The sequence below is a fragment of the Mixophyes fleayi genome, chromosome 9 (assembly GCF_038048845.1).
Source record: "Mixophyes fleayi isolate aMixFle1 chromosome 9, aMixFle1.hap1, whole genome shotgun sequence".
In the NCBI taxonomy this organism is placed as follows: Eukaryota; Metazoa; Chordata; class Amphibia; order Anura; family Limnodynastidae; genus Mixophyes; species Mixophyes fleayi.
The window spans coordinates 19,503,851-19,531,706 of NC_134410.1; the positions used below are offsets into that span (position 1 = coordinate 19,503,851).

General features: G+C 41.8%; 1 protein-coding gene across 2 annotated transcripts in view; it reads right to left on the bottom strand.

The window, feature by feature from the left end:
- PLEKHG2 (pleckstrin homology and RhoGEF domain containing G2) overlaps positions 1-27,856 on the bottom strand; it is a 78,323-nt gene that overhangs the window by 17,147 nt on the left and 33,320 nt on the right. For both annotated transcript variants that reach the window (XM_075186783.1, XM_075186784.1), the window contains 10 exons: positions 19,727-19,801; positions 16,801-17,237; positions 8,681-8,781; positions 8,080-8,146; positions 6,141-6,187; positions 4,297-4,447; positions 4,011-4,142; positions 3,693-3,875; positions 2,855-2,947; positions 1,745-1,831 (listed from right to left, as the gene is read on the bottom strand). In XM_075186783.1, coding sequence (XP_075042884.1) covers positions 1,745-1,831; positions 2,855-2,947; positions 3,693-3,875; positions 4,011-4,142; positions 4,297-4,447; positions 6,141-6,187; positions 8,080-8,146; positions 8,681-8,781; positions 16,801-17,237; positions 19,727-19,775 — 1,347 coding nt within the window. In that variant the 5' untranslated portion in view covers positions 19,776-19,801. The remainder of the gene's footprint in view (positions 1-1,744; positions 1,832-2,854; positions 2,948-3,692; positions 3,876-4,010; positions 4,143-4,296; positions 4,448-6,140; positions 6,188-8,079; positions 8,147-8,680; positions 8,782-16,800; positions 17,238-19,726; positions 19,802-27,856) is intronic.

Below are 27,856 nucleotides of genomic sequence, written 5' to 3' on the forward strand. Positions count from 1 at the left end.
CTCCTTCTATCTCTGAACGTTGGGTTCCAAGGGTAATATTTTCCAAATGTAATGCAAGCACTATCATCAGTTATTCATTGTGTATTTCATTACTATCGAGGCAATACTTTTTTATTTCTTACGGAAGCAACACTTGTAGTACAAGCTCCTGTTGCACTACAAGTGCAAGAATGCTCTGGTGTCCATGTTGATTTATGCACTGTGATGTGTGGTTTGGCCTAGTAAATCACACAGTTTACAAACTGCATTACTCCTTGGTGTCGGATACAGTCCTGGGGCTAATGTTAGGACTATGTAGAGGCTGTAACTAACAGCGTTAGGTTAAGGTTGATCATACTGTTTATTATTCCATACAGGAAATATTAAGATTACTTGACCCAAGCAACTCCCATGAAAGAGAACGGGATTAAATTAAGGGGTCTCCTGTCTTCCAAGTATACCAGAGATAGAAGCTATTTTAATTTGTATTTAAGTCTTTACTAGTAACTTTTTGGTGGGCCCCCTTGTTAGGCCAAGAGCAAATGCTCTTTGTGCCCAGTTAGGGGAAACGGCCCTGATATAGTATTATCTAAAGTTTATTTTGTTAAAACTAAGGGGTAGGTTTATCAAACCTTCTAAAAAGTAAGGAACTGGAGGTGTTGCCCAGAGTAACCAATCAGATTCTAGCTACCATTTATCTAGTACAGCCTAGAAAATGATAGCTTGAATATGATTGGTTGCTATGGGCAACACCTCCACTTTTCCTTTTTAGAAGGAATAATACATCTATCCATAAATCTGGTGTCCTACTTACCTGTGATGCACAGTCTGACAAAACCGCACGGTCCCTGAATTCTCCATAGATCTCCCATATACGTCCTATGCTTGCCTGATACAAACATGCACAGCTGTTGTTAACATCCCTCCCCTGTATACTTCCTACTGCATGTGAATGATACTTACACTTGAGATGGGTGTAGTCAACAAGTGTTTGTATCATGAGCAATGAGTTATTGCATACTTGCCTACCTTTGGCAAGCTAATTCCGGGAGATCCCAGGCAGGGGGGCATGGTGGGAGGGGAGGGGCACGGTAATTTGCATCATTTTGGCTCCGCCCCCCGCGGCAAAATGACATTTTTTCCCGTGGGGCCAAAATTACACGATTCACCGCGAATCGTGTCATTTTGAGGAGCATGTTCTCATATGCGGGAGATTTGCCTGCTCAAATTTCGGGAGTCTCCTGGACATTCCGGGAGAGTTGGCAAGTATGAGTTATTGATGTACTGAATTGCACCGTGGGGCAATTGGCAGTTTCAGGGACCATGTGGATAGGATGAAACAAGCAAGACACCAGATTTAGTGCTTGTAATTTTAATATAGTAGACCTGCAATACTAGAATTTAAATTTGGGGTTTACTTTATTTTGTCATAATAAACAAAAACATTTACTGACACATTAGTTCTGCAATATACAAAGGTGCACAGAAATTGAAAAAGAAGGGTTAAGAATTATACCCAGACCCAAGACACTGGTTGGGTACATTATGTATAGTTGATATTGTCAATATATTTACCACAGATGTTTCCTTTAGTACAGACAGGGAAAAAAAATGATCGTTACTTTTCTCTGTCCGTAAATTTATTTGCAGTTAGCATCCACGGCCCCATACGCTTTCTATAGCCAAAGAACTCCTCAGTAGTTTCCAGTAATCTTAAAATCTTAAAAACATTGGTAATCTTTGAATGTACTGTACATATGATTACCTTCTGAGGGATGGACGCTGGGTGGTTTTCAACTATAAGTCGCTTTATATAATAGATCCAAAGGCGCTTCTCCTCCTGATTCCTGGCCTAAGAGAGAGAAGAGAACTCAATCTAATGTCACACCAACAGGGGGCGCTCATATTGCACCATTTTAGTTAATAGTCCCGGAACATTATCTTTATAAACCAGTCGATTAACAAGTTCCACATAAATAATACATATGATAGTTTGCACCTTGAAATGATCACCTTAGAGATCTCTAACAGAACACAAGGGGTAAATTCCAACTACTGCTAAAATTACCTTATTGCAAAGGCCCTATAGATACTGTTGGGCATTCACACAGCTACAAGCCGATGTGATCACTGGAAAACCAGTTTTTCCAATCTGCTCAAACAACATCTGGTCAGATACTGATTGGTTAAAATCAAAATACACATCATCATCAGCTATTTATATAGCGCCACTAATTCCACAGAGCTGTACAGAGAACTAGGCCCAATTGGAGCTTACAGTCTAAATTCTCTAACATACACACACACAGACCGAATGAGACTAATGTCAATTTAATAGCAGCCAATTAATCTACTAGTATGTTTTTTTTTTTGGAGTGTGGGAGGAAACCCATGGAATCACAGGGAGAACATACAAACTCTACACAGATAAGGCCATGGTCGGGAATTGAACTCATGACCCCAGTGCTGTAAGACAGAAGTGCTAACCATTAAGCCACCGTGCTGCCCTACAGAGGCATTTTTCTATGCATGCACAGTTGACAAAAGCGTATTTTTACATGTCACAAATGGATTTGTGTCCAACTGTAGATCGAGCCCAGAGTGATGTTTCACTAATTAGATAAAAACTTTCAAAGAGTAAGTTCTGCAGTGTTTGACAAGATTAGGGTCACCTCGGTTCAGCATTTTGTATGACACCTTGATTGAATGGGGATACTCTCTCTTTAAATCAGAAGTCTCCTGCCTACCTGGCATACTTGGGGTCTAAGATATCTCTCTTTTTTAAGCTTCATTAGTAGCAAGAATAAGTTTGGTCCACATATCCTATTGCCCATTTATTAAAACAGTCCTGACCAATCCCCACTTACAGTCTTACCTGGATAACTTGCTGGTGTTTAGGGATGGTCAAGTCTGATACCCGAAAACTTAAACTGTTCTTTAGATGCTCTGTCAGGGCCAGATTACAGCACTGGAGGAGAAACCAGGTTAAAGTCGAAAACCATTGTAATTAGTGTAAGTGCAGTTACAGAAGAATGTGAATTGAGTGATATTTCAGAGGAATTTAAGTGCAGTTCTCTTCATGTAGATGATTTCACAGAAGTGTAAGTGCAGTGATTTGATTTCAGAGAAGTGTAGTTGCAATGATTTGATTTCAGAGAAGTGTAGTTGCAATGATTTGATTTCAGACAAGTGTAAGTGCAGTGATTTGATTTCAGAGAAGTGTAAGTGCAGTGATTTGATTTCAGACAAGTGTAAGTGCAGTGATTTGATTTCAGAGAAGTGTAAGTGCAGTGATTTGATTTCAGACAAGTGTAAGTGCAGTGATTTGATTTCAGACAAGTGTAAGTGCAGTGATTTGATTTCAGACAAGTGTAAGTGCAGTGATTTGATTTCAGACAAGTGTAAGTGCAGTGATTTGATTTCAGACAAGTGTAAGTGCAGTGATTTGATTTCAGACAAGTGTAAGTGCAGTGATTTGATTTCAGAGAAGTGTAAGTGCAGTGATATGATTAAGAGAAATGTAAGTGCAGTGATATGATTAAGAGAAATGTAAGTGCAGTGATATGATTAAGAGAAATGTAAGTGCAGTGATATGATTTCACAAAATGTAATATTGTGTAAGTGCATATTACAGAGCAGTACAAGTGCATTGACAGAGGGATTGTAAGCATAGATGGACAAGAGTGCAAGCTCTGCAGGACAGCGTGACTCACAAAGATATGCATTTTGTATATGAACAGATCCATTCTCTTTTTCGTGATGAGTAGCATTTTGCTAAACAAGAAGAACGCCCGTTCCTTCTTGACACGTTGCACACGAAACGTCCCTTCCAAGATGAGCTCCCCAAATCCACTCAAGTCCGGACCCTGCCAATTCAGCAGCTTGCTCTGGATTTCCTGGAGAGAACAATGACAATAGTGTCATGCTTTGGTGCTGTTAATTGGCATCTATCAGTAATGTAGAGGTAAATGCCGGTTCCTGAAGTTCACTTCATATCTTTCCAGCCGCTCCATCCCTAAGGCTCTCGTTACCTGAAGTCTGACGGCGTGTTCCTGCTTTCTCTTCATATCGTTGATGTACCAGGCCACAGCGGTCATAGTGATAATCGCTTCTTCCACCACTTCATAGCCTGGAACATTCTTATCAAAGTGCTTAGCCAGCTCCTGTTAGACAACCAGACGCAGACATGAGCACAGAGAGAGGAAACAGCATGCGATGTTCAACAAGAGCGTTAGAGACTGATTAAGTCGTGTTATGGGACTATAGAGGTCCCATAAGGAAGGTAACGGGAGGGTCATCACACAGACTGTGACTCACCTGCAGGAGGAGGTGGTACTTCATAATACGCTGGACGGGCTTCAAGAGATATGTCTCCAGTGGCAAGGAATGCGATAACACTGCTTGTCGCTCTCTAAAGAACTGTACAAGTTCCTCATTCTTCATGCATTCCCGGAGCACAGACACCGAGCTGGGGAAATAACAAAGGAATAAAACAAAGACTTCAAAAATGGACAGGGCGTTGTATGTATTGTTCACCATAGGAGCCTAAGGGCAGTCACAAACTGGTCATATTTTTTCCGCAGCGATTATGTCAATAAAAATCTCAGCTGAAAGTCACTGCAGTATATTCCCATAGATATCCATTAAATGTTATTGGAAGATGTCACACCAGTGATTTTCCTGTAGCCATCTGCCGGCATCTGTTTAGCCCAGTGTATAAGACGCTATGGAAAATGTTTTCATCTGCTGTTTGCAGTCAAGAACTACAAACGCTGCCTGCAATGATTTAATGAATATATATGAGAAGAATACAATAGTGTATATTATTCTACAGATTTATTATTATAAGTAAGTGTTTTCAATTTTACACTGTTTGGCGTACTCACGGATTCCAGGGGGGTATATTTACTAAACTGCAGGTTTGAAAGAGTGGAGATGTTGCCTATAGCAACCAATCAGATTCTAGCTGTCATATTGTAGAATGTACTAAATAAATGATAGCTAGAATCTGATTGGTTGCTACAGGCAACATCTCCACTTATACAAACCTGCGGTTTAGTAAATATACTCCCAGGAAAGAAACCTACTCTAGAGAAAGGAACTACAGAGATATACTAAACAAACGGTCCACATGGTAACAGGATAATATCCTCTATCTTAGAAGTAGCTAGAAAACTAGTTACCTTCAAGTAATAAGTTTAAAAAGTAAAGGGAACACTCTCATATTAGAAGTTGTATAAGTGGATAATTTCAATATCCATTAAAAAAATTACATTTGCTTTAACCTCACCTCTAAATATACTGTGTATGTTTCTATGCTACGCCGTCAGCAGTGGAGGGCTGGCAAATTTTGGCCCAGGGGGCATGATTCGATTCAGCAGCCTATTTTAAAGGGAAAAAAATGCAGGTGGCCCAGTGACCCAGCCTAAGGTAGCACACCATGGGACCAGCCTGGCGGGCATATGCCCCCCTGCCACCCAGCCTAGCCTGCCGCTGGCCGTCAGCAGGATTGCCGAGATGCGGGGTACAAATTACCCAACTCGCACCTCCCCTTGGTGGCCCGGCAGTGGATTTTCGCGGTTGAAGCAGATGGGGGCCAGATAAAGGTGTCCGATTTCTCAATTCACCACCTAGCCTCCGGGCCCAGCACAGGATATTAACTCCCATCCTTGACTGGCTGGATCATAACACCTGGGGCGGGTCCTAGAAGGGCCGCAAGACACACTGGGGTCCTAGATTACTCTTGGCAGCCCTTAAAGGTAACCTACAAATTTGCAAAATGTGCACCTCCAACAGTGCTTATGCCATTTGCTCCTATAATTTTGTGAACGCACCAATGTAATGCATTAAAAGTAAATTTTCTGGGTGTTACCAAAACCAGAATGCAGGTAGTCACCTATAAACATGTTATAAAGGATAAATGGGTGCACTTGGGCAAATACTAAAGCTCTGTGAGTCCGAATGATTTCCATTCCTGCAAATGACCTTTATTGCTGTTTTTTCCAAGTTCTTTTAGCAACCTGCTATATAGAGATCTTTCAGCTGTTAGGGTCTGTTGATTATGCACAGTGTTGATATTTAATGGTCATTAGTTATATTTCCGCCAATCTTCCACCATTGCTGCAGAAACTGTATTATTGCAGACAGCGAGAGGTAGTTACCTGGGATAATTCATACAGTACAATGTATAGATGTCAAACTCTTCACTCTGCAGAGGAACGACACAGTCATTATCAAGCATTAAGACACAAAAATGCATATATTAGTTTTTATTTTGTTTTGTTTTATACATAATTACAGATTCCGAGCTTGGGCTACGTTTAGTTCTAGGAACTGAGCGTGAGATAATCTTGGGTCTCAGGTTAGGAAAAGGGTAAAATGGGCTTAAATTTTGGCCTGGATTTATTTCTAAAGTTAAAACTAGAACTGGCAATAAGATTAGGATGAGGACAGCAGTAATTTTACTTGATGGATAAAATCATCTCTTTAAGCCAAGGGTTGCTTATTTTCCTAAGAGACTGCGGGATCTGAGCCAGAAGCTGTTTTCGACCCTTCACCCCTCTAGAATTCATTAAACATTAATTGATGACCATGGGAAAATGCCCATTTTGCTTGTTTATTAAATGGCCCTAAGCCCATATCTTTGTGCTGGAGATTCACAACATAGAGGTGGAGAATGATTGTCTATTAGACTAAAATACATCTAAGGGACTCCTACATATGGGTGGGTGGTTCATTCGGTCTGAGCTTCGTTCAACGCTTGGTGAAAGTAGCTTAACCGCCAGTGCAAGTAGTGAGCCCTCAAGGACGCAATAGAATAGGACATTCAGCCTATGTTTTGTCCAGCATTCATACTGTACTGTTGGTAATACAGTAATATCCTCATAGGTTCAGTGAACCCCAGCTGCAGTGCTGCTTAAGCTGTGTTTATAAAGCAGTTAATGTGGAGAATGACATTTCACACTTTCCAGTAATACAGTATATAATGCTCTTTAATGCATTTCTGCCTGTGACTTCCCGTGGGTTAGAAGGTACCAGATCCGGAGCGGGACAGATGGTGCAGTGGTGAGATCGGAGCATTTAAATGTCCAGTAAAAGTATGTCCACTCCACTTAAGATGGATACACACCTATGTAATTTTCATGCAGATTACAGTATAAACGACCATTTGGTCAGATATTGCAAGAGTATGTACTCACACGATCATGTCTTATCGTACCAAAGCATATCGTATCGTTTTATAAACTTCCTAAAAGTCACGATCAATAATGGAACAGTGCCGGGCAAATGTGGAAGTGTGTACGCACTCACGAGTCACGACCAGGCAGATATCTGCAGAGTTCTGAAGGTAAACTGTTTAGGTGTGTACACATGAATCTGCATACTCATCTGGAATTTCAGTCGTTGTTAAAATCATTACAGAAATCGCATCTCAAGTCATTTTTAATAGTGTGTACCCAGCTTTAGACATGACTGTGATTGTTCTCAGATGTTGAGATAGTGCATAGACTTCATTTGACTGTAGTGAGCTGATAGTAGAATATAAAGTGAGTCTGCATTCCGAGAGGGAGTCTACGGAACCTAGTGAATAAAGAGTTAAGATTCCGAGGGCATAAGAGCTTGACCAGTGCAGAGTAAGATTAATCTGACAGGGAATCCAGTATCCGGGATGACAGCTAGCAGCTATATAGAATGATATATTCAATAAAAAAAATCTCTACTTAAGCTGTTTTTGCTGAACTGCTAAAATAAACAAATATAAAAAAAAACCTCTACTTTTTTTTAATCAGAAATTTATTTTATTGCAATTTTCTTTTTTCTTTTTTCAACAAACATAAAAAAGCCCATCACAGTAGGCTCTACTTGTACATCTGCTCAACTAGAGTAAATAAACTGTACATGGCTTGCATTGTTTGACTTGTGTTTTAATATTGTGATGTTTATAGTACTCATTTGGTTTTTATATCCCTACAATTTCTTTATCAGTCTTACAACATCCACCCTCCCCAGTTTAATAAGATTTGATGTTGTGCACTTGCTTAACTAAAAGTTTAATCCAAATGGTATCACTGTGTATTTGGCCAGCAGGGGGAGTCTTACCCTCATGACAAAACATTCGGCAATCATGTGAGCAGAGGTACAATTCTCCAACTCTTCAAGCAGTTCGCTGTAAAAAAAAAGGTGATTAATATGATAAGGTTCTATAGTATTGTCCTGTTATATCTCTCCTGGGTATCATTGCTGTTTCTATATGCAATCGGAACTACTAGGTTTCCTGGGTGTTCTTAATTCAAACCTAGCTGCATTTTATATGGGTTTTTTTATCCTGAAACACCAATCGTGTCGCTATGCCGCCATCACTCCCTCCTCACAAGGAGGAGAAGCGGGATCTGGGAGAGTGATCTTCTCTCCCAGTAGTCAGATAGAACACCCCAGCATTCTGGAGTCTCACAGACGTTCTGGTAGAGTAGGCAAGTCATAGTTACTTACTCTCCCGGAATGTCCGGGAGATTCTCGAGAGCAGGGCAACCTCCAGGTTCCTGCCCACTAAATTAGTTAAGTGATTGGGGGGGGCAGGGCTTATGACGAGATTCGCGGGTCATAATGACCTCGCCCCCTGCTGTAATAGACTATAAATTGATGACAGTTTAGAGGCAGGGGCCTAATTACGCGATTCACCACAGATATATGCTCCTCTCACCTGTTAAACTCATAAATATCTTCTATGTTGCAGAATAAAGTGCTGACTTGCTCGGGTTTGAGGGGAAGCTGACCACAGTCTATGATGCAGCCTAAATAATCCTGTTTGAAGAGAAAGAGAAGATAGCATTAGCTACATATACACACACAATTGGGAGCAGAATGTCATACCCACTGACATGATCAATGAGTGTCTCCTCCTATAGTCACTGTGAAGAGCACTTCTACATAATATCATCGATCATTAATAAGGCGCCGTAAAAGTCTGTAGAATCGTACAGTCAGTACAACAAATCATGTACAAAAAACAAGGGCATACAAGGTTAACGGAAAAGGTGTGAACATGAGACAGAAGGTAGAGAAGGTCCTGAGAGCTTACAATCTACAGGGAGAAAGTCAAAGCTGAGACAATAGGAGCTAGAGAGATGGGATGGTAGCTGGTAAAACATGCAGATGGAGGAGTATCAGGTAGGAGTGGGATAGGTTATAGTGAAGAGGTGAGCACTTGAAGGTTGGGGGAGAGTTTGGTCAGATTGGGTAGGGAGTTCCATGAGAGGGGAACAGCGCAGAAGAAGTCTTGGAGGCGGAAGTGAGAGGTGGTTAGCAGTGAGGAGATGAGGTGGAGGTCAGCGGCAGATCTAAGAGGGCATGTGAGAGAGAGGATCTTGTCACTTTTTTTCTAGAGTCACTGGGCCTGATTCATTAAGGAAAATTAAGTAAAAAAATTGAGTAAGTAGTTCTCCTGGACAAAACCATGTTACAATGCAAGGGGTGCAAATTAGTTTTCTATTTTGCACATAAGTTAAATACTGACTGTTTTTTCATGTAGCACACACATACTTGGTAGCTTATTTGTACACTGAAATTTGAAGTTGATATTTGTGTGCTACATGAAAACAGACAGTATTTAACTTATGTGCAAAATAGAAAACTAATTTGCACCCCTTGCATTGTAACATGATTTTGTCCAGGAGACTGAAATAAGAAGTTTCTTAAGTTAAGAGCCTTAATGAATCAGGCCCACTATGAGGAGTGCTGCTACACAAGGTACAGAGCAGGGTAATTGCCATGCACATCAACATAATCACTGAGTACACCCTCCTGCTGTGAGGAGCACAGTCATACAACGTAACAAGGAAGGGTTTGCTGTATGTTATTCATGGTGTTTTAAATCATGGAAATCCCCCTTATTCATAAAACCCCAGGTCACACCCATTCCAGATACCAGATCATATACCTGCTGTGTACAGAATTTAAGACCTACTTCAGCTGTGAAACTGACATATGGATCTATAAAGTAAAAATAACCTCTAGCTGCAGCGACCTCTCTATGCTGTTCACCTTTACTCCAGTGCCCTCAGCGGAAAGCACCGATCTGTTCAATGAGACACAGATGACTTTTCCCCCTCTACAGTCTGAAAAAAAAAGCAGTCTGGGCCACAGCTGACTGTACTAATACACAGACTCCATTAATCACAGGTTTACCAGGATCTATTGATTCTAAGCAGGGATCTGATGACGCGTAGAGTTCTCCATGTAGAGTACAGTATTGGTGGTGATTCACGCTCTTATCTGCTGATCCATATTAGATTGCAAACATTGTATCTGTACATCCAGGTTGCCTGTGCAGACAGCTAATGCTGAATTAATGCTCATCAGACAAACACGAGCTGCCAGCGATAAGCTGAGCGATTGTCTACATGACATCATTCCTCATGTAAACCATACATGTTTCTTCGGCAGACCCTCTATATGGCTGTGTAGTGTGATTTTGCACAGAGCCCCCTCACTACTTGTAATATTATCAGATTAGAAGGTTTAAAATGAGGACAGATTTAGAGTTGAGGAGTCCTAGCTCAACTCTAAACTTCAGAGTAAAAATGAAGCTGTCCAGTATTTGTGTTCTACATGAAAAAACAGCCAGTATATTCCATGCATGGAAAAAAATCAAACAATAAATGTGTTTGCACTCTTTGCATTGGAACATGGTTTGTCCGGGAACAAATTTGCTCCTTTTTTTTTTTGCTTTGCTCTTAATTCTAAACCTCCATCTGGAGGTCCAAAACAAGTCCTGTGCTCTCTAGAAATGAATTTTTTAATCAAATGGATTGCTGGAGAGGAAAGAAGGATGAAAAGAGGAAAGAATAAGATCCCTAAGGATTTAGGCATATAATAAAGTGATAAACCAGGGATTTCGTATTTATTTAAAATACAGGACTTATACCGCCTGTGTGTCATGGTTGGGGATACTTCACAACATTTCAGAGGTCAGGTTGCAACTGCGGGATGAGGTGTGGTGAAGCGATTGCGTCATCAAGCCCCGCCTCTGCCCGCTTCAACAGGGAAGTGGGAGGGATCTGGAAGTGAGGCCTCTTCTTCTCCTGAAATTTGGGAGTTGGAAAGTATGTGCTTGACATAGCAATGAATTTAGTGACCCTGGTCAAGGGGTCGGGGCAGGGTTCATCTGAGAACCTAGCCACATGTTGGGTTGGCTTAAAATCCTATATGTAAGCTTACGTCCTAACATTACATTGATGTGGAAATCTATACTGAACCACAGCAACCAATCAGCATTCATTTTTTTATCTGTCTAATGCACATGACACATTTGATGTAAGAGCATACTTGCCAACTCTCCCTGAATGTCAGGGAGACTCCCTGAAATAGGGGTGATCTCCCTCACTCCCTGAAGAGTCTGTCATTCTCCCTGATGCTGAGCCAGTACAAGACGTGGTTGGCTTCGCCATCTGTGGCATGATGACACAGTTCAGAAATTGTGTCCTATGTCCATGTATTGATGCCTATGGAGGTGGCCATTTTCATGGAGACCAAGATTTAATCAAAGACTGACAGGTAAGACAACATGACTTCAGTAATGGAGACAGAAATGTAAAAGACACTTCAGCCTCTAGAGATTCATTAGCTGCTTTTCTTTAACTCATAGTTGCCTACTCTCCCGGAATTTCTGGGAGACTCCCGCATTTCTGGGAGGAGCAACCTCCCGGATCTCGCCCCCGCAATAGATAAGAGGTGGGGGCGAGTCTTAATGTTGCAAATATCTCGCCATCTTAGCCCCGCCCCTTGCTGTAATTCGCTAAAAGTGTGACAATTGTTTAGGGGGCAGGGCCAAAATTATGCAATTAGTCAAGCCCCACCCCACACGCCCACCCCCCCTCCCCAGAATCTCCCTGAAGCCAACGAGGAAAAGTTGGCAAGTATGTGTAAGAGTCTGATTGGTTGCTATGCTATAGTGCAATCTTAGTAAATGAACCTTAGTATGTGTTTGTGGGGAACACAATAAAATATGAGATACACCACACACGGTCATAACATGCTCACAGGACAAATATCAGCATCTATACTTTCTCAGGCTTGTTCCAGTTATAACATTTTGGGTACCACTTTGCTGCATAGTAAATGACCTTAATATAATACTAATATTTCAGTATGAGTCCCTTAATCTGTATAAACATTATTCTACAGAAATTAAACTGCTGTGCTCCTACTTGTGTTGTCTGTGGGATCTGGGGCATTACACAAGGCAGATAATATGAAACATTCTGGAATCTATAAGCATTTGGGGAAAGTCCACAATAGCTCATAAAATTTGTTTACTTTTGCAGCATTTACAAACATCTCCCATTGAGGCATTTGATGAGCTGGTTGCTCTCCCTTCTGTGCAATTGAGGAGCTAGACCCCCATGGATTTATAGCGGAAACTCTGTTTACAAATAGGGCATTTCTCACAAACCGGATGAGAGGTCAGGAACTCTGTTCTGGAATGTCCTAGGAGGCCTCTTCGGCAATAAAGAGACTGAACTAGATAACTGCAGGCAAAGGGTGGAGGAAAGAGAGGAGAAGGAGGTAGAGAAGAACACAGGGAGACAGGAAGAAGCAAAGAGACAGAGAGAGAGAGGGAAGAAGATGAGAGAGCAGAGTTGTGTGAATTACAAGGGCTGTGGACCCATCAAGTCTTGGGGCTAGATTTACTAAACTGCGGGTTTGGAAAAGTGGAGATGTTGCCTATAGCAACCAATCAGATTCTAAATTTCATTTATTTAGTGCAGTCTGCAAAATGACAGCTAGAATCTGATTGGTTGCTATAGGCAACATCTCCACTTTTTCAAACCCGCAGTTTAGTAAATATACCCCTTGTTCTATTAGGTGTCATTAACGGAATGTTTAGAACTAACGCTATTGTAAAAAGAAAGCATGTACCAAGACAATATTATGTTACACTTAAAGATGGTTTTAATTAGACTCAATGTTGGCCACACATTCTCACAACTGTTTTTCAAACTGCGTCCTTGTAAAAAAAAATAAAGTATTTCAGCACTAGGCAATCTGGGATTTAAAAATAGTGCACATTGCTCAATAAAGACGCCCCTTAGCCCTTTCACTCGTACTCCAATGTTGAAATATAAACTCCCTTAATCTAATTTAAATGAATATCCCCCTATTGATAACAGGATGATTTGCAAATAATTACTATTTATTTTCATCTGCTGAGCAAGGACTGTAAAATAACAGTGAGAATGTTATTCTACAGTCCTTGTTCACACGTAATGTGTGAAAATGGAGACTAAAACAAAACAAAAAAAAGATAAACACAGTATAAAAATATTGACAGTATACAGATATTTCCTGTGCATCTGTCTTCACTAACTGGATTATTTCCTAATGGAAGCGCCCAAAAAATATTTTTTGGGGGTTGTTTTTTTTTTTTAGAATTTGTTTTACTTGCGCATGTGGCTGACCCCATACATAAGGGTGATGTGAGAGGACAAGGGACTGAAGAAGCATTACCCGGCGGGATACATAATGCGTCTTTTGCACACAGCACAGAGCAGGGGACAGGGTGAAGAAACGCTCCATGTTACGTTAGAGTGCGGTCTGCTCTCCCTCACACAATGACCTCTGCCCAGTGGGAATGTGTCAGAGAGACGCTGGGTCTCAGCAATCCGTGGAATTCCAGGAATATCATCGGCCACCAGTTTATTCTGTATAAATAACATCACAAGCAGGACATCCATCACAAGGCAGATGTGGGACCATAAACCAAACAGCTCTGACTTCATTCATTTGTTTAAAGACTCCTACAGACAGGACACTGTAACTTCTAATGGCATGTTTTGTCTGGTTTAGGCACCTACCATGGATAAAGTTAGGGTGACCAAGTAGGAACGCAGTTCCTGTAATAATTGTATCATTGGCATAGGGTGCGGGTGTCCAGCAAGTGAGAATTTTAAGTAAACCTATTTATGTGACTGTTCCTGGCTGCTAAGTACAATAGGCTCAGTAAAATATATCTATATTTTATGCATCTGTCAGGAAGTGGCTTGTACAGAGCAATGCTCTGCAGATCTTTATAGGAATTAGCAAAATAATTGCAATTTATTGCATACTTGTCAACTCTCCCTGAATATCAGGGAGACTCCCTGAAATAGGGGTGATCTCCCTCACTCCCTGAAGAGTCTGGCATTCTCCCTGATACTGAGCCAGTACAAGACGTGGTTGGCTTCGCCATCTGTGGCATGATGACACAGTTCAGAAATTGTGTCCTTTGTCCATGTATTGATGCCTATGGAGGTGGCCATTTTCATGGAGACCAAGATTTAATCAAAGATAACATGACTTCAGTAATAGAGACAGGAATGTAAACGACACTTCAGTCTCTAGAGATTCATTAGCTGCTTTTCTTTAACACATAGTTGCCTACTCTACTGGAATGTCCGGGAGACTCCCGCATTTCTGGGAGATCTCCCGGACTCCCAGGACAGCAGGGAAACCTCCCGGCTCTAGCCCCGCAATACATAAGTGGTGGTGGGGGGCGGGGCTTAATGACGCAAAAATTGTGTCATCTTAGACTGCTGTAATTGGCCAAAATTGTGACCACCGTTTAGGGGGCGGGGCCAAAATGATGTGATTCATCAAGCTCCGCCCCCGCACGCCCACCTCCCCCGGATCTTCCTGAAGCCAATGAGGAAAAGTTGGCAAGTATGATTTATTGGTCCAAAACTATGTGAAAATAAATAAACACGAAACTCTGGGTCATACTACTCTTCCAGAATGTCCAAGAGGAGGATGAATTTCAGGGAGTGGGGGGAAGGATATCAGAATGGAAATCAAATACAAAAGACAACATAAAATAACAGTTTAGAACAAACATTAGCAAATAGATTGCAACATTAAATGGATGAAAAAGTACTATTCATCCATGTGGACCATATCACCTCCAAGTTTTCATGTAGATTAAGGTTCTTGGCCTGCGGTACATGTACCCCAAGGGGTAACTCAGATAAATTCAAGGGGTAGTTCAGTCTGTCAAGTGTAACATTAAATGTATTAATAAAGAGTAAAACAAGCACCACTAATCAGAAGGGGTATTTTTTAAATTCCTAAATGCATAAGAGGTGTCTTGGTAAACATCTACACACATAAAAGGGGTACTTTGAATAAATTTGCCCACGTTAGGGCACCAAATATAACCAATATTTGCCAACTTCTCTCGGAATCCTGAGAGAGTCTGGAAAGAATCTTCATGAAGTTTAGCGACATAATTCCATACTTGATTACTCTCACGGAACGTTTAGGAGACTCACAAATTTCTAGGAATCTTCCCGGACTCGCCGGAGAGTAGACCACCCTCCCGGACCCTGCCTCTGCTCCTGTAAAGAGGGCGCAGCCGCGATGATGCGAATTGCGATGTCATGCCTTCACACTTGCCTGTTTGACCCCACTCCTGGAGGGGAGGACCAACATTTAGGCAGCTATTGCGCCATCAAGCTGTAGTGGGCGGAGGGGAGGAGAGAAAGCTCTGCGACTGTGGTATAAATAAATGCACTTTAGAGGGGACGTTTGCCATCACACAGAGGTACATGTTAAAACAAAACTGTTGAGAAAGCCTGGGTTAAGGCAAGAATCTGTTACTCCTAGAAATTACTATTTCTGTATATATCTCCATTTCAGTTTTTATAACTGTACAAGTCATCGATTTATCTATAACTTGGACAATAACTATAACTCATTGGTCAAATTCATCAGACCAAACCCATGCGGGAGTTTTTAGTTAGATGAAGATTATTTGCACCTTAATTCCAGGGTATTCATTGTGAGATAGACTTTGGCATCTGCTGATGGTGCCCGGGTAAGAATTCCTTCCTTTAATGACACGGTAGCAGATAGTTGGGTGCAGGAGATCCCAGAATTCCCGCCCCTGAGTATGAAAACACAGAGCCGTTCTCTTGCACAGAAATGTTAGCTATGACTAAAATGAAGCCACAGCTGCCTCTGAGCTAATAATACAACTCTATGGCATGGACAGCTGGACTCTCATCCATCTTTTAATGTCTTCTTCCTAGAGGAAAAGTGGAAGTAACTCCGGCTATACACTGTCCACATGAGACACAGATTATTTCCATTACCAGCATGGTGTAAATCAGGCAGCATATATCCGAGTTGATTTATTAGAATGTCCCTGTATTCTTACTCTTAGCTCATTGAACTTTGGAGCAAATGCTAACTGGAGACATGTGCTATTGACTTCATTAACATGAATGCATGGGTGGCATTACTTGGAAAGTGCACGCCCATAAATGCCTTCATCCCAACCGTCCTGATTAGACGGGACAATCCTAAAAAAAATATTTTCTTTCCAGTGCAGGAAAGTAAATTAATGACTGATAATATGTGATAAATTTCATTTGATCTTTTCCTAACCTTAGAGATGACTATACAACAAAAAACTATACAAAATATAAACAAACCACTAAGACCTATGTCTGCAATTACAACTCTTGTTATTAGTACTTAGAATTGTCCTCCTAAGTGATTATTGCAGTTATCTTCAATAATTAATTGTATATATTGACATTCCATAATAAGTTAGAAGGGACCACAAAATTCCAAACTTGGAATTCTCACATATGAACTATAAAGCGAAATTGCCAAACTGGGGCTTTATGTGATATCCAATCTTGAGTGAACAGTGATCTTGACTTTATACTACAGTAGGGTGTAGCTTAGATGTCCACCATTTGCATTGCAACCAGAAGAGCCATGGAAGCCATCTAAGCACACAGAAGTACAACACACAGTTATAATACGACTCAATTCTCTCACCTCTACAATGCTCTTCAGATCTCTGACGTAAGCCTGCTCAGTTTCCAGGATTTCTAGAACGACTCGGTCCACGTGGGAAAGCTTTATCTTTGGGTCCTTGGCTTTGCGCAAAATGGGAGACCATGTACAGCCCAGAAATGCTCTATCATTAGAAAGCCCCTTGTGTTCCCTCTCCAGTTGAGCCACGGGCATGAGGTCAAGACTAATGTCACTGCCATTTTGCAGAGGATAGGAAGGGTTGCAGTATTGGGAGGATCCAAGGGTCCCACTGCTTCCAAAGGAACTGTGACTGTCTTGCAGAGAGGCCGAGGAGGTGGAGGAGCTGAGACTGACTGGACGGTCGCTGTCCGAACAAACGGTATTCACGGAGGTACAGCTGCCAGACATCCCGGCTACGATTCCACTCAGAGAACTGACAGATGAAGGCCTGGGGGCAGCTAGAAGAAGAGGAAGATAGTTAAAAAAGTGAAACTTAGGGCTAAGGAACGTGGTGGTAACAGCTTGGACTGAATGCAATTCATACCTGCACCTATATCTAGCCAACCATGTGCCTTTTTCCTATGACTCCTATGTCTATTCCAAAACACATTGTTATGAACTTGCCCTTACAATAGCCCTTATCCAAGATGGCTGGGGCTGTCTCATGAAGAGTCCATCCTGGATCTCATTTCCTGTTTGGGCCTAGAAAAGGCACTTCCTGTTTTGAAGCCTTTGCTTGAGTGTTGTGTTTGTATCTGAACTAGATGCTTCCACAGAACCCTCTTGTGATTTGGAATACAATTGCTTTATATTTCTACCAGACCTTCATCTGTCTTGAGACTTTGGACTTCACTTGTTGGATACTTGAGATATAGATATATATATATATATATATATATATATATATATATATATATATATATATATATATATATCTCAAAATAAATCCTGTTTACTACAGAACTACCTGGCTATTGGGTTCCGTTTGTGATACCAGAAGTGTGACACACATTTTCATTTATAGTTCAAAGTACTATATCCTCTAGTATTGATTTTGTTTTAAGACCTCATAAGCTTCAAATCCTAAATTTACTAGAAAGAAATCGGCTCATCCCAAGTTCATTTCATCTCTTACAGGAACAACCATACCACAACCTCATACTCGTGACCCTGGACTTGAGTTTTTACTACCTCCTCTCTTTAAATAGGACCTCCTCAATTACAGCTCCGGCAATGGGCCACGACCCCGACTGTTCGGCCTATTTACAGCTGACATTTCCAGGAAAGAAACAAGATGCAGCGACCTCAGGTAATTCAAACCTGTCCAGAATGAGGTGTGTAACTAACGTGGCACCTGATTGGACGAGACCCATTCAGGTAAGGCATTAGATATATAGCGCTCATGCTTAGCACAGAATGATATAGGCTGCTTAGAGGGGGAAGCAATAGAGCTCCTTCACTAGTATCTGCATTAAGATAAAGGTGGGGGTCTCACACTGGAAATGGAACTGCCACTAGTAAGACACACATGGAGGCACTATATAGGGTTTGTCTCAAAGTGGACAGGACCTGCCTTCTCTTGTCCTCTTTGGCCAGAGCTCTAACAAATGATTGACTGCTCTGTTTTATCACAGGTCATGTGAAGTGTACAAGAAGTTGCACTGTGCTAAAGTGGAGATTGAGGAGAAAGTAGCAGGGTCATTGCATAAAGCCACAAGACTGCTGCTGAGATTCACAGGAGCTCAGACAAAAGCTAATTCTGGGGTCACATAATGAAACAAAAACAGACACTCCATGGACAAATATTAGCATTATGCATACTTGCCAACTTTTTGTAGTTGGCGTCCGGGAGCCTCCCTGGCGGGGGTGGGCGTGAGGGGGGCGGGGCTCAGAAATTGCATAATTTTGGACCCCCCCCCCCCCCCCCGTGCGGCATTTTACAGCGGGGGGGGGGGCCAAATGCTGCGATTCCCGGAGAATCGCAGCATTTTGGCTTTACTTCTGCCCACTTCACTAGAAAGTGGGAAGATGTGGGAGATTGTCCTACGCTCCCGGGAGTCCGTGAGACCCACCCGAAATGCAGGAGTCTTCCGGACATTCTGGGAGAGTTGGCAAGTATGGCATTATGACAGATATTATTCAAAATGGAATCATCCCTTAGCTGAATAGAAGTGGTACCAACAAAATGAGCAGTCAATATGTTTTGCGCAGGTCTGAGTTTCTGCATAAAACTCCCCCACAGAGCAGTCACATGACTAAACCCAACTGAGGAGGACACAAACCTAGGAGAATTATGTACCTCTAAGCGCTACCTCATTTTCTTAACATTAAGGGACATATTCAATTAGGTTTCCGGTCCGCGGTTTCCATGAAAAGTGCGCAGTATTAACAGTAATACGGTCCCTCAATAATGCGGATCTACCTTCTCAACCCTATGAGATGCGCATGAAAATCTACGTTATTGCGGTACCGTGGATTGCCTTCGGGACCCGTTCAGGCGCGTTACCGCGGACCAGAAACCTAATTGAATATGCCCCTAAGACAGAGATCATATTCAGCAGCTACACGGAATTAGAGGAAGCAGCATATAGTTCAGTTGGGACCTTTGTCCCAACTGTCCTGATTTAGGGGGGACAGTCCCAATCTGAGAGGTCATTCCAACTGTCTGTATCTCTGTCCTTAGGGTCTGAATGTTGAGAGGTACGTTGCGTTCATCGCTGCCCTACCGCCTGGCAATGCATGAGAGTTTTTAGGGAAGGGTATAATGGGAAACCTGGGACCTCAGGAGCGCTAGACATGCCCAGGAAACAACCCCCCTTTTGCCTGTGATCATGCCCCTCATGTGACCATTCCCCCCCTCTGTGTGTGCTGAGCCTACTACGTCCTGATTCAATGATCTCTAAAGATGACCGCTATGGTAAAAGGTACAAAACAAACAAGAACGCACCTTGTTCACCTGGTCGCTTTCTGCTTCCTTTCAGGACTCCTTCCGGCATGTTGATATGATGGGGGTCTCCCCGTCCTGTGAAGGAGAGAAAACAAGAAGTTCAGCAATTAAAGGGAGGGTCTATTGATATAATATGTAATGTGCACACCGAAATTACAAAGCAAATTTAGTCCTTTTTTTGTCTCGTGTACAGCTCAGTACAACCAAGGCAGATAACGAGGGCAGATAACGAGGGCAGATAACGAGGGCCAGCTATAACAGTGCCCAATGATAGGTGGTACCACTGCAAAATGTGGTTGGGACAAAGTCAGTTGCACCCTTTCCTGATAGCATTTTATCCTTAAGCCAGTGGCCCTAGTATGCAAATGAGAGGGAGTAGATAGACTCATTCTAGCCGTATAGAAAGAAAGAGGACTCCTGCCACATGACAGAATTGTACATACAGCAAATATTTCCTGCGTTTAACATAGTTACAACCGAATGGGGGCAGTGCTTGAAAAAGTGGAGATGTTACCTCGAGCAACCAATCAGATTCTACTTATCATTTATTTAGTACATTCTAAAATTGACAGCTAGAATCTGATTGGTTGCTATAGGCAACATCTCCACTTTTTCAAACCTGCAGTTTAGTAAATATACCCCTTGGAATGTTGTCTTTGTGTCATAATTTTATAATTGAAATCTACAATATAATGACTGGTATTTTAGCTCCATAGTCCAGCCAGGCACCACTTGTGGACATAGGCTGTATAACAGCCTGTGTTGTGCCTCACAACACTGGGGTCATGAGTTCGATTCCCGACCATGGCCTTATCTGTGTGGAGTTTGTATGTTCTCCCTGTGTTTGCGTGGGTTTCCTCCGGGTGCTCCGGTTTCCTCCCACACTCCAAAAACATACTAGTAGGTTAATTGGCAGCTATCAAAATTTACCTTAGTCTCTCCCCCTCTGTCTGTCTGTTTGTTGTGTGTGTGTGTGTGTCTATAGTAGGGAATTTAGACTGTAAGCTCCAATGGGGCAGGGACTGATGTAAATGAGTTCTCTGTACAGCGCTGCGGAATTAGTGGCGCTATATAAATAAATGATGATGATGATGATAACAGGAGGCTACTGAAATTATCTTCAAAAGCCACACCTGAGGTGGTGTTGAAATGAAGCCGCCCGAATGTGTCACTACAGTTTTAGTGACACTTCCACTTAACGTTCTGATGCAGGTTTACATCCCAATAACATTAACTACCGCACCTGTCTATCAAATATACTTAAGTGTGTAATGATGACTAAAGATTACTTTTTGGGGGGCCCAGTCATTGTGCTGTAGCTTTGACTGGATTCTGAGGCATACAAATTGCTGAACATCCTGTAAGACCGTACTTGCTGCCTCTCCCAGAATGCCTGTGAGACTCCTAAAATACTGGGTGATCTCCTCGGGCTCCAGAGAGAATCTGGAAATCTCCCTACATTGGGCTAGACCGGGAAGCAGTAGACAGAACCCATATTCACGTCATCACACTCTATACCACAATGTCATCATTAGCGATGTGAAGGGCTTGGCATTATGACGCAAATGACACCATTATATTCCACCCACCGCGGACTTCACAAAGCTAACCTCCGCTTCTGCTGGAGGGCGGGTCTGAAAATTGGACAACCATGCTCCGGAGAGAGCCTGGCACTCTCCCTAAACCCAGGCCAGTGGGCCGAACCCAACATATTAATGTGGGTTTAGCATTCAGCCGTGGGTTTGACACTATCTGTGTGGCGTTAGTATGTTCTTCCCATGTTTCCATGGGTTTCCTCCAGGTGCTTTGGTTTCCTCCCACAGTCCAAAAACCATACTGGTAGGTTAACTGGCTGCGGACTGAAATGGACCCAAGTCTGTGTGTCTGTGTGATAGGTTATATAGACTGTACGCTCCGATGAATCAGTTATGATGAGAGTGATTAAATATTTCCTGTACAGCTACAGATACATGAAAATAACAGATTATATATCTCAGGAATCTATAAAGATTAATGTTCTTCTCCACTTCATGAATTAGTTTCCACTTAGTGGATGCTGAGGAAAGACTGCTCTAAGCTGCCTGTGGTCTAATCTTTCATCCAAAGTTACCATTACTGGGTCACCAAATCTGCAATTAAAGGGAACCCATCATCCCCACATGAAAACCACCGTTGTGTATTTAAGCATCAAAATAAGCCATATGGTCATTTAATTTGACTTATTATTTTTATTATTAATAACAGGAAAAGTCTATGTGGTATAGAGATTATTATGTACTTTAGAACAGTACCAGAAAATGCTGTTCCTGAAAAGTTGTTTTCAATTTCTTTTATTTAAAAGAAATGTATCTGGGTCTCTGTTTCTTTTTTCATTTACAAAACCGCCATTCAAACAGCTCAAATGCCTGGTTTAATTTTCAAATTGTGCCCGTTTATGTGGGTATCCTCATGGCGCAGTACGTCAATACCGCAACTCTACACAACGGGCATATTTTTACTGCTTCTAATTAGAGATGCTCACTGACCCATGTGAACTGGTTTTGGTTTTGGATCTGGATTAGCTTCGTGTTTTGGTTTTGGCAAAACCGCCCTCGTGTGTTTTGGTTTTGGTTTTGGATTTTTTAGAAAAAATCCTAAAATATGCTAAAATCACATAATTTTGCTCCTTTTTTGTTCCTACATTATTATTAACCTCAATAGCACTAATTTCAAGTCATTTGCAGTCAATTTTGACCACCTCACAGGTCACAATATTATTTTTATACACTTTTAGACAAATACTGCAGAGATCTGGCTGGATGGTAAGCGACAGAGCAATGACTCAAACACACAGCAGTTCCTAGCACATCTAGGAAACATTGGCACACAGCAGTGGCAGAAAAAAAAAATATGGAGGTCCGCCTTACCTCCCACCCCCCGTTATGTTGGAACTTAAAAAGGAATCCAAAAATCGCAAGAGATCCGACGACCTCACGATTTTGCCTTGTTTTCGATTCCGAGGGCGCACGAAAGTACAGAGTAGGCTCGGCTCGGTACTCGGATCCCCTAAGTTGGAGTGTGTTCTGTTCTCAAGGAACCGAGCCTGAGCATCTCTACTTCTAATGCATATTTGCAAACATTTGAATTTAGTCCTCCGGGAGATCCAGGAGGGGAGGAAAGAGTGTGATGACGGAGGGGACGGGGCTGGGCAATTTGCGTCATTTTGGTCCCACCCTCAGTGATGCAATGACACAAACACGTCATTTTACTACCGAACCTGGGTCAAAATGACGTGATTCCCTAAGAATCATATAATGGAGACTCCAAATCCAGCATACTACACTAGGCAGATGTGGGAAAATGCCCTGCTGTCTCGGGAGTTTTGGTAGACCTACCCGGATTTTGGGAGTCTCCTGGACATTCCGGGATAGTTCTAATGGGAGGGGCTGGGTAAATCTAGGCGTTTATCGTTGAATGTGGCGAGGCATAGGAAAGCGCCTCGTTCTGTGCTCACATGCAAAGTTGAAGTTCCGTGTTCTGGGAGAAGTTATTTAAATGAGCTTTAAGTAAAGGAGGTGGTTGGAGATCTGTTTCCGTGGGTTTTTTTTTACAGCCAGAAAATTAACATTTTTGCACATGCTCAGAGATGACACAAGGTTTAATGGCAATGACAACATAATCATAATTATATTAAACCATTTGCAAAACTCTGCCCTAAATCTCTGTCTTGTACACTCTAATATATTACTTTAGAAAACATGCCTGTTTATAAAAGTGAAAGAATCTCCAAATCTGGTAAAAACTGGAGTTTTTGCTGGATTTAGGGCTTCTCCCTTTTTATCAAAGCTGGCTGGCCCGTGAAGACTATTGCCAGTAATAACCTCCGTCTAGGTCTTCTAGCGAAGCTTCCCCTTTTACCATGGACAGCTGCACAAATACTGCCGCTGTCCTCCAATCGTTATCACCATCTCAGGATGGCAATAGCAGAGGGCCCACTGGAAGAAAAAAAGCTTTATTATTTAAATAAACCATGTTTTCCTTACTTAAATTATTTTTTTTGCTTTTTTAAGAAAATTTTCAAAAAACTTTATTACTATATTTTTTGCCCGGAGTGAAATTTGAACGCCAGGGCACACATGTGTAGAGTGACTCTACACTAGCTGGCAAAGCAGTAAGAGTATCCTTACCACTGTCAGACAGTTTTGCAGGGAAGCTGAGCATTGCTCTACTGCCCAGGAAAAATGTTAATGTTAAATTAAGCAATAAAAAATCTTCCACATCGCCTGTTATTGATAAATAGACCCCTAAGTGTTGGTGGGGGATGTCCTGTGGGCTAATCTCAGTGCAGTGTCATGTGATCATTTAAAACCAATTGGGAGCCATTGATTCCTCTTTAACATACTTGCCTACTTTTAAGCACTGAAGTCCGGGAGCTCCCGGACAGGGTGCGTGACTAGAGGGCAGGAGGGGCGGGGCGCGGTCAATTGCATCATTTGGCGTGATTCACTGCGAATCACATTTTTGGCCAGGTATCTGCCGGATGTGGGAGAATTGCCTGCTCTCCCGGGAGTCCGACCAGGATTTCGGGAGTGGGAGAGTTGGAAAGTTTGCTCTTTGATGATATCCCAGAACACAGTGACCATGCTCTTGACAGGGCATGGTCACTGTGTTCTGGGAATGTTTTGTACTCTTAATAATACAGATGAATATTTATATTATATTTGCCCAGGGAATGACTAACCTAAAACTTTGTAAGAGGTCCCCTTTAATTCACAGAACGATAGACTATAGATGTACATTGACATATATTGGATATAATTTAGTTAGTTAAAATGTGGAATTTAAGCCCTAAATACATTGACTGTGCATTTAAACCATAAACCTCCCGTAGTCCAACTCTCCATTATGTTTTTCATTAAAATTATCCCTAAATTAGAGAAAACAAGTGACATATTTTTGAAGCATATTTTTCTACATGGAAAAAAACATGACCACTTCCGTTGCTGGGAACAAGTTCAAGGGAACGTTGCTGGACGGCATGTGGGTATAGTTTCTGCTGCCGTCAGATGTGGCATTGTCGCTTATCCTGGATGAAACATGGCTGCATGTTGCACACTCATTTGCAGTGAACAAATAAATTGAAATGTCATGTGGTTTGTATAGCCAACTGAATTAATGCAGTCACAAAACATTTGGCATCATTTAAATAATTAATGTGTAAATTATGTAAACATAAAAATATAAATAAATTTATATATATATATATATATATATATATATATATATATATATATATATACACACACACACACTCACACATACTGCAAATAGGTACACTTGCACAAAGTCAGGGATTTTGTAGGATTATAGTCAGGTGGGCAGCACAGTGGCGAAGTGGTTAGCACAATTGCCTCACAGCACTGGGGTCATGAGTTCGATTCCCAACCATGGCCTTATCTGTGTGGAGTTTGTATGTTCTCCCTGTGCTTGCGTGGGTTTCCTCCAGGTGCTCTGGTTTCCTCCCACACTCCAAAAACATACTGGTAGGTTAATTGGCTGAAATCAAATTGACCCTAGTCTCTCCCTCTCTGTGTGTGAGTGTGTGTCTATAGTAGGGAATTTAGACTGTAAGCTCCAATGGGGCAGGGACTGATGTGAATGAGTTCTCTGTACAGCGCTGCGGAATTAGTGGCGCTATATAAATAAATGATGATGATGATGATGATGATGATTATAGTCAGGTGCATGATTAACCAATCATACCAAACAGGTGATAATGATCATCATTTTCATTTGTAGGTTGAGATACAGTCATTAACTGAAACAGAAACAGCCGTGTAAGAGGCTTAAAACTGGGAGAGGAACAGCTAAACTCTGCTGCAATAATGAGGTTGTGGAAGACAGTTTCCTGTCACAGGTCATACAACATGGCAAGACTGAGCACAGCAACAAGACACAGGGTAGTTATACTGCATCAGCAAGGTCTCTCCCAGGCAAAGATGTAAAAGCAGTCTGGGGTTTCAAGATGTGCTGTTCAAACTCTTTAGAAGAAGCACAAAGAAACAGGTAACATTGAGGACTATAGCTGCAGTGGTCGGCCAAACAAACTTAGTGCATCAGATGAAAGACACATGCTTAATACCCTTGGAAATTGGAAGATGTCTAGCAGTGCCATCAGTGGGACCCAGGTACACCCATCTACTGTTCGGAGAAGTCTGGCCAGAAGTGGTCTTCATGGAAGAATTGTGGCCAAAAACACATACCTTCGATGTGGAAACAAGGCCAAGCAACTCAATGATGCACGAAAACATAAGAACTGGGGTTCAGAAAAATTGCAGCAAGTGCTCTGGACTGAAGAGTCAAAATGTAAAATATTAGGCTGAAACAGAAAGCAGTTTGTTCGCTGAATGGCTGGACAGCCGTACAATAATGAGTGTCTGCAGGCAACAGTGAAGCATGGTGGAGGTTCCTTACAAGTTTGCGGCTGCATTTCAGCAAATGGAGTTGGGGATTTGGTTAGGATTAATGGTGTTCTCAATGCTGAAAAATACAGGCAGGTACTTATCCATCATGTAATACCATCAGGAGGCGTCTGATTGGCTCCAAATTTATTCTACAGCAGGAAATCGACCCCAAATATACAGCCAATGTCATTTAGAAGAACTATCTTCAGCGTAAATAAGAACAAGGAGTCCTGGAAGTGATGATATGGCCCCCACAGAGCCCTGATCTCAACTTCATTAAGTCTGTCTGGGATTACATGAAAAGACAGAAGGATTTGAGCAACATCCACAGAAGATCTGTGGTTAGTTCTCCAAGATGTTTGGAACAATCTCCGTGCCGAGTTCCTTCAAACACTGTGTGCAAGTGTACCTAGAAGAATTGATATTGTTTTAAAGGCAAAGGGTGGTCACATTAATTATTGAATTGATTTAGATTTCTCTTCTGTTCATCCACTTTGCATTTTGTTAACTGATAAAAATAAACTATTAACACTTCTATTTTGAAGAACATTCTGGCTTTGCAGCATTTTTTCCACACCTGCCTAAAACGTTTGCAGAGTTTTGTATGTATACACATGCACACTATATACAGTGGTTCAAGTGGGTTGGTATACAGTGGTATCAGAGGCAGAACCAGCGAGCTGTGGACTCCGATGTAAGGAGGCGGGGAGGAGAGATGGTATGCTATACTGCCACTTCTCATGCTGTTTTGATTGTAAAACTATCATGTTCCATTAACTTACATTTTCCATACCGCCCCTTCTAAATTTACAATTTGACCAATATATATATATATATATATATATATATATATATATATATATATATATATATATATATATATATATATACATACACACACACACAGGGTGATTCAAAAGTTGCAGTACACCCTTTTATTTCAAAAAACTCTACAGGAATTGGGCCGATTGGCCGATTTTAAGATGGCGCCCATGTTTGGTACATACCGTAAAAGATAGACCACGTTACCCATTGTCACGGGCACTAGGAGTCTTTACCCAGGGATCACCAGGTGATAGGCTTACCAGAGCAGTATAGGTGGTAATATGGTACTCTGGTAGCAGGGTGATCACGGAACAGGAAATAGCAGATGATGAGATGCTCAGGACAGTCTATGACTAGCAGCACTGGCAATATGGAGGTAATAATACACGAGGAACTGTATGGACAAAGGACACGTGAAGGTAGTCAGTGGTCTGCGATAGCAAGTTGTACCACTGCTATAGTGAGGAGGAATGTCCAACAGAAACGAGGAGGTGATGAGAGTCAGCGGTCTGCGGATAGCAAGTTGTACCGCTGTCTGAGTGAAGGAATGGAATCCAAGTGGAGGTATCCGGGGAGTCAGTGGTCTGCGTAGCAAGTTGTACCACTGCTATGTGAGAGGATACTGGAACAGGTGAAACTGTAAACAGGAGTCAGTGGTCTGCCACTAGCAAGTTGTACCACTGAATATATATGTGAGGAGGTGCACGGGGAGAGACTGCAACACAATATATACACGGGCACCTTGACTTTGATCCACAGTAATATGCACAATATAAATGTATAAATAACTGAACAACACTGCCAATATAGAAAGTCTCTTGAAGTAATCCGGCATGAGATAACACAGTCAATGATGGCAGTA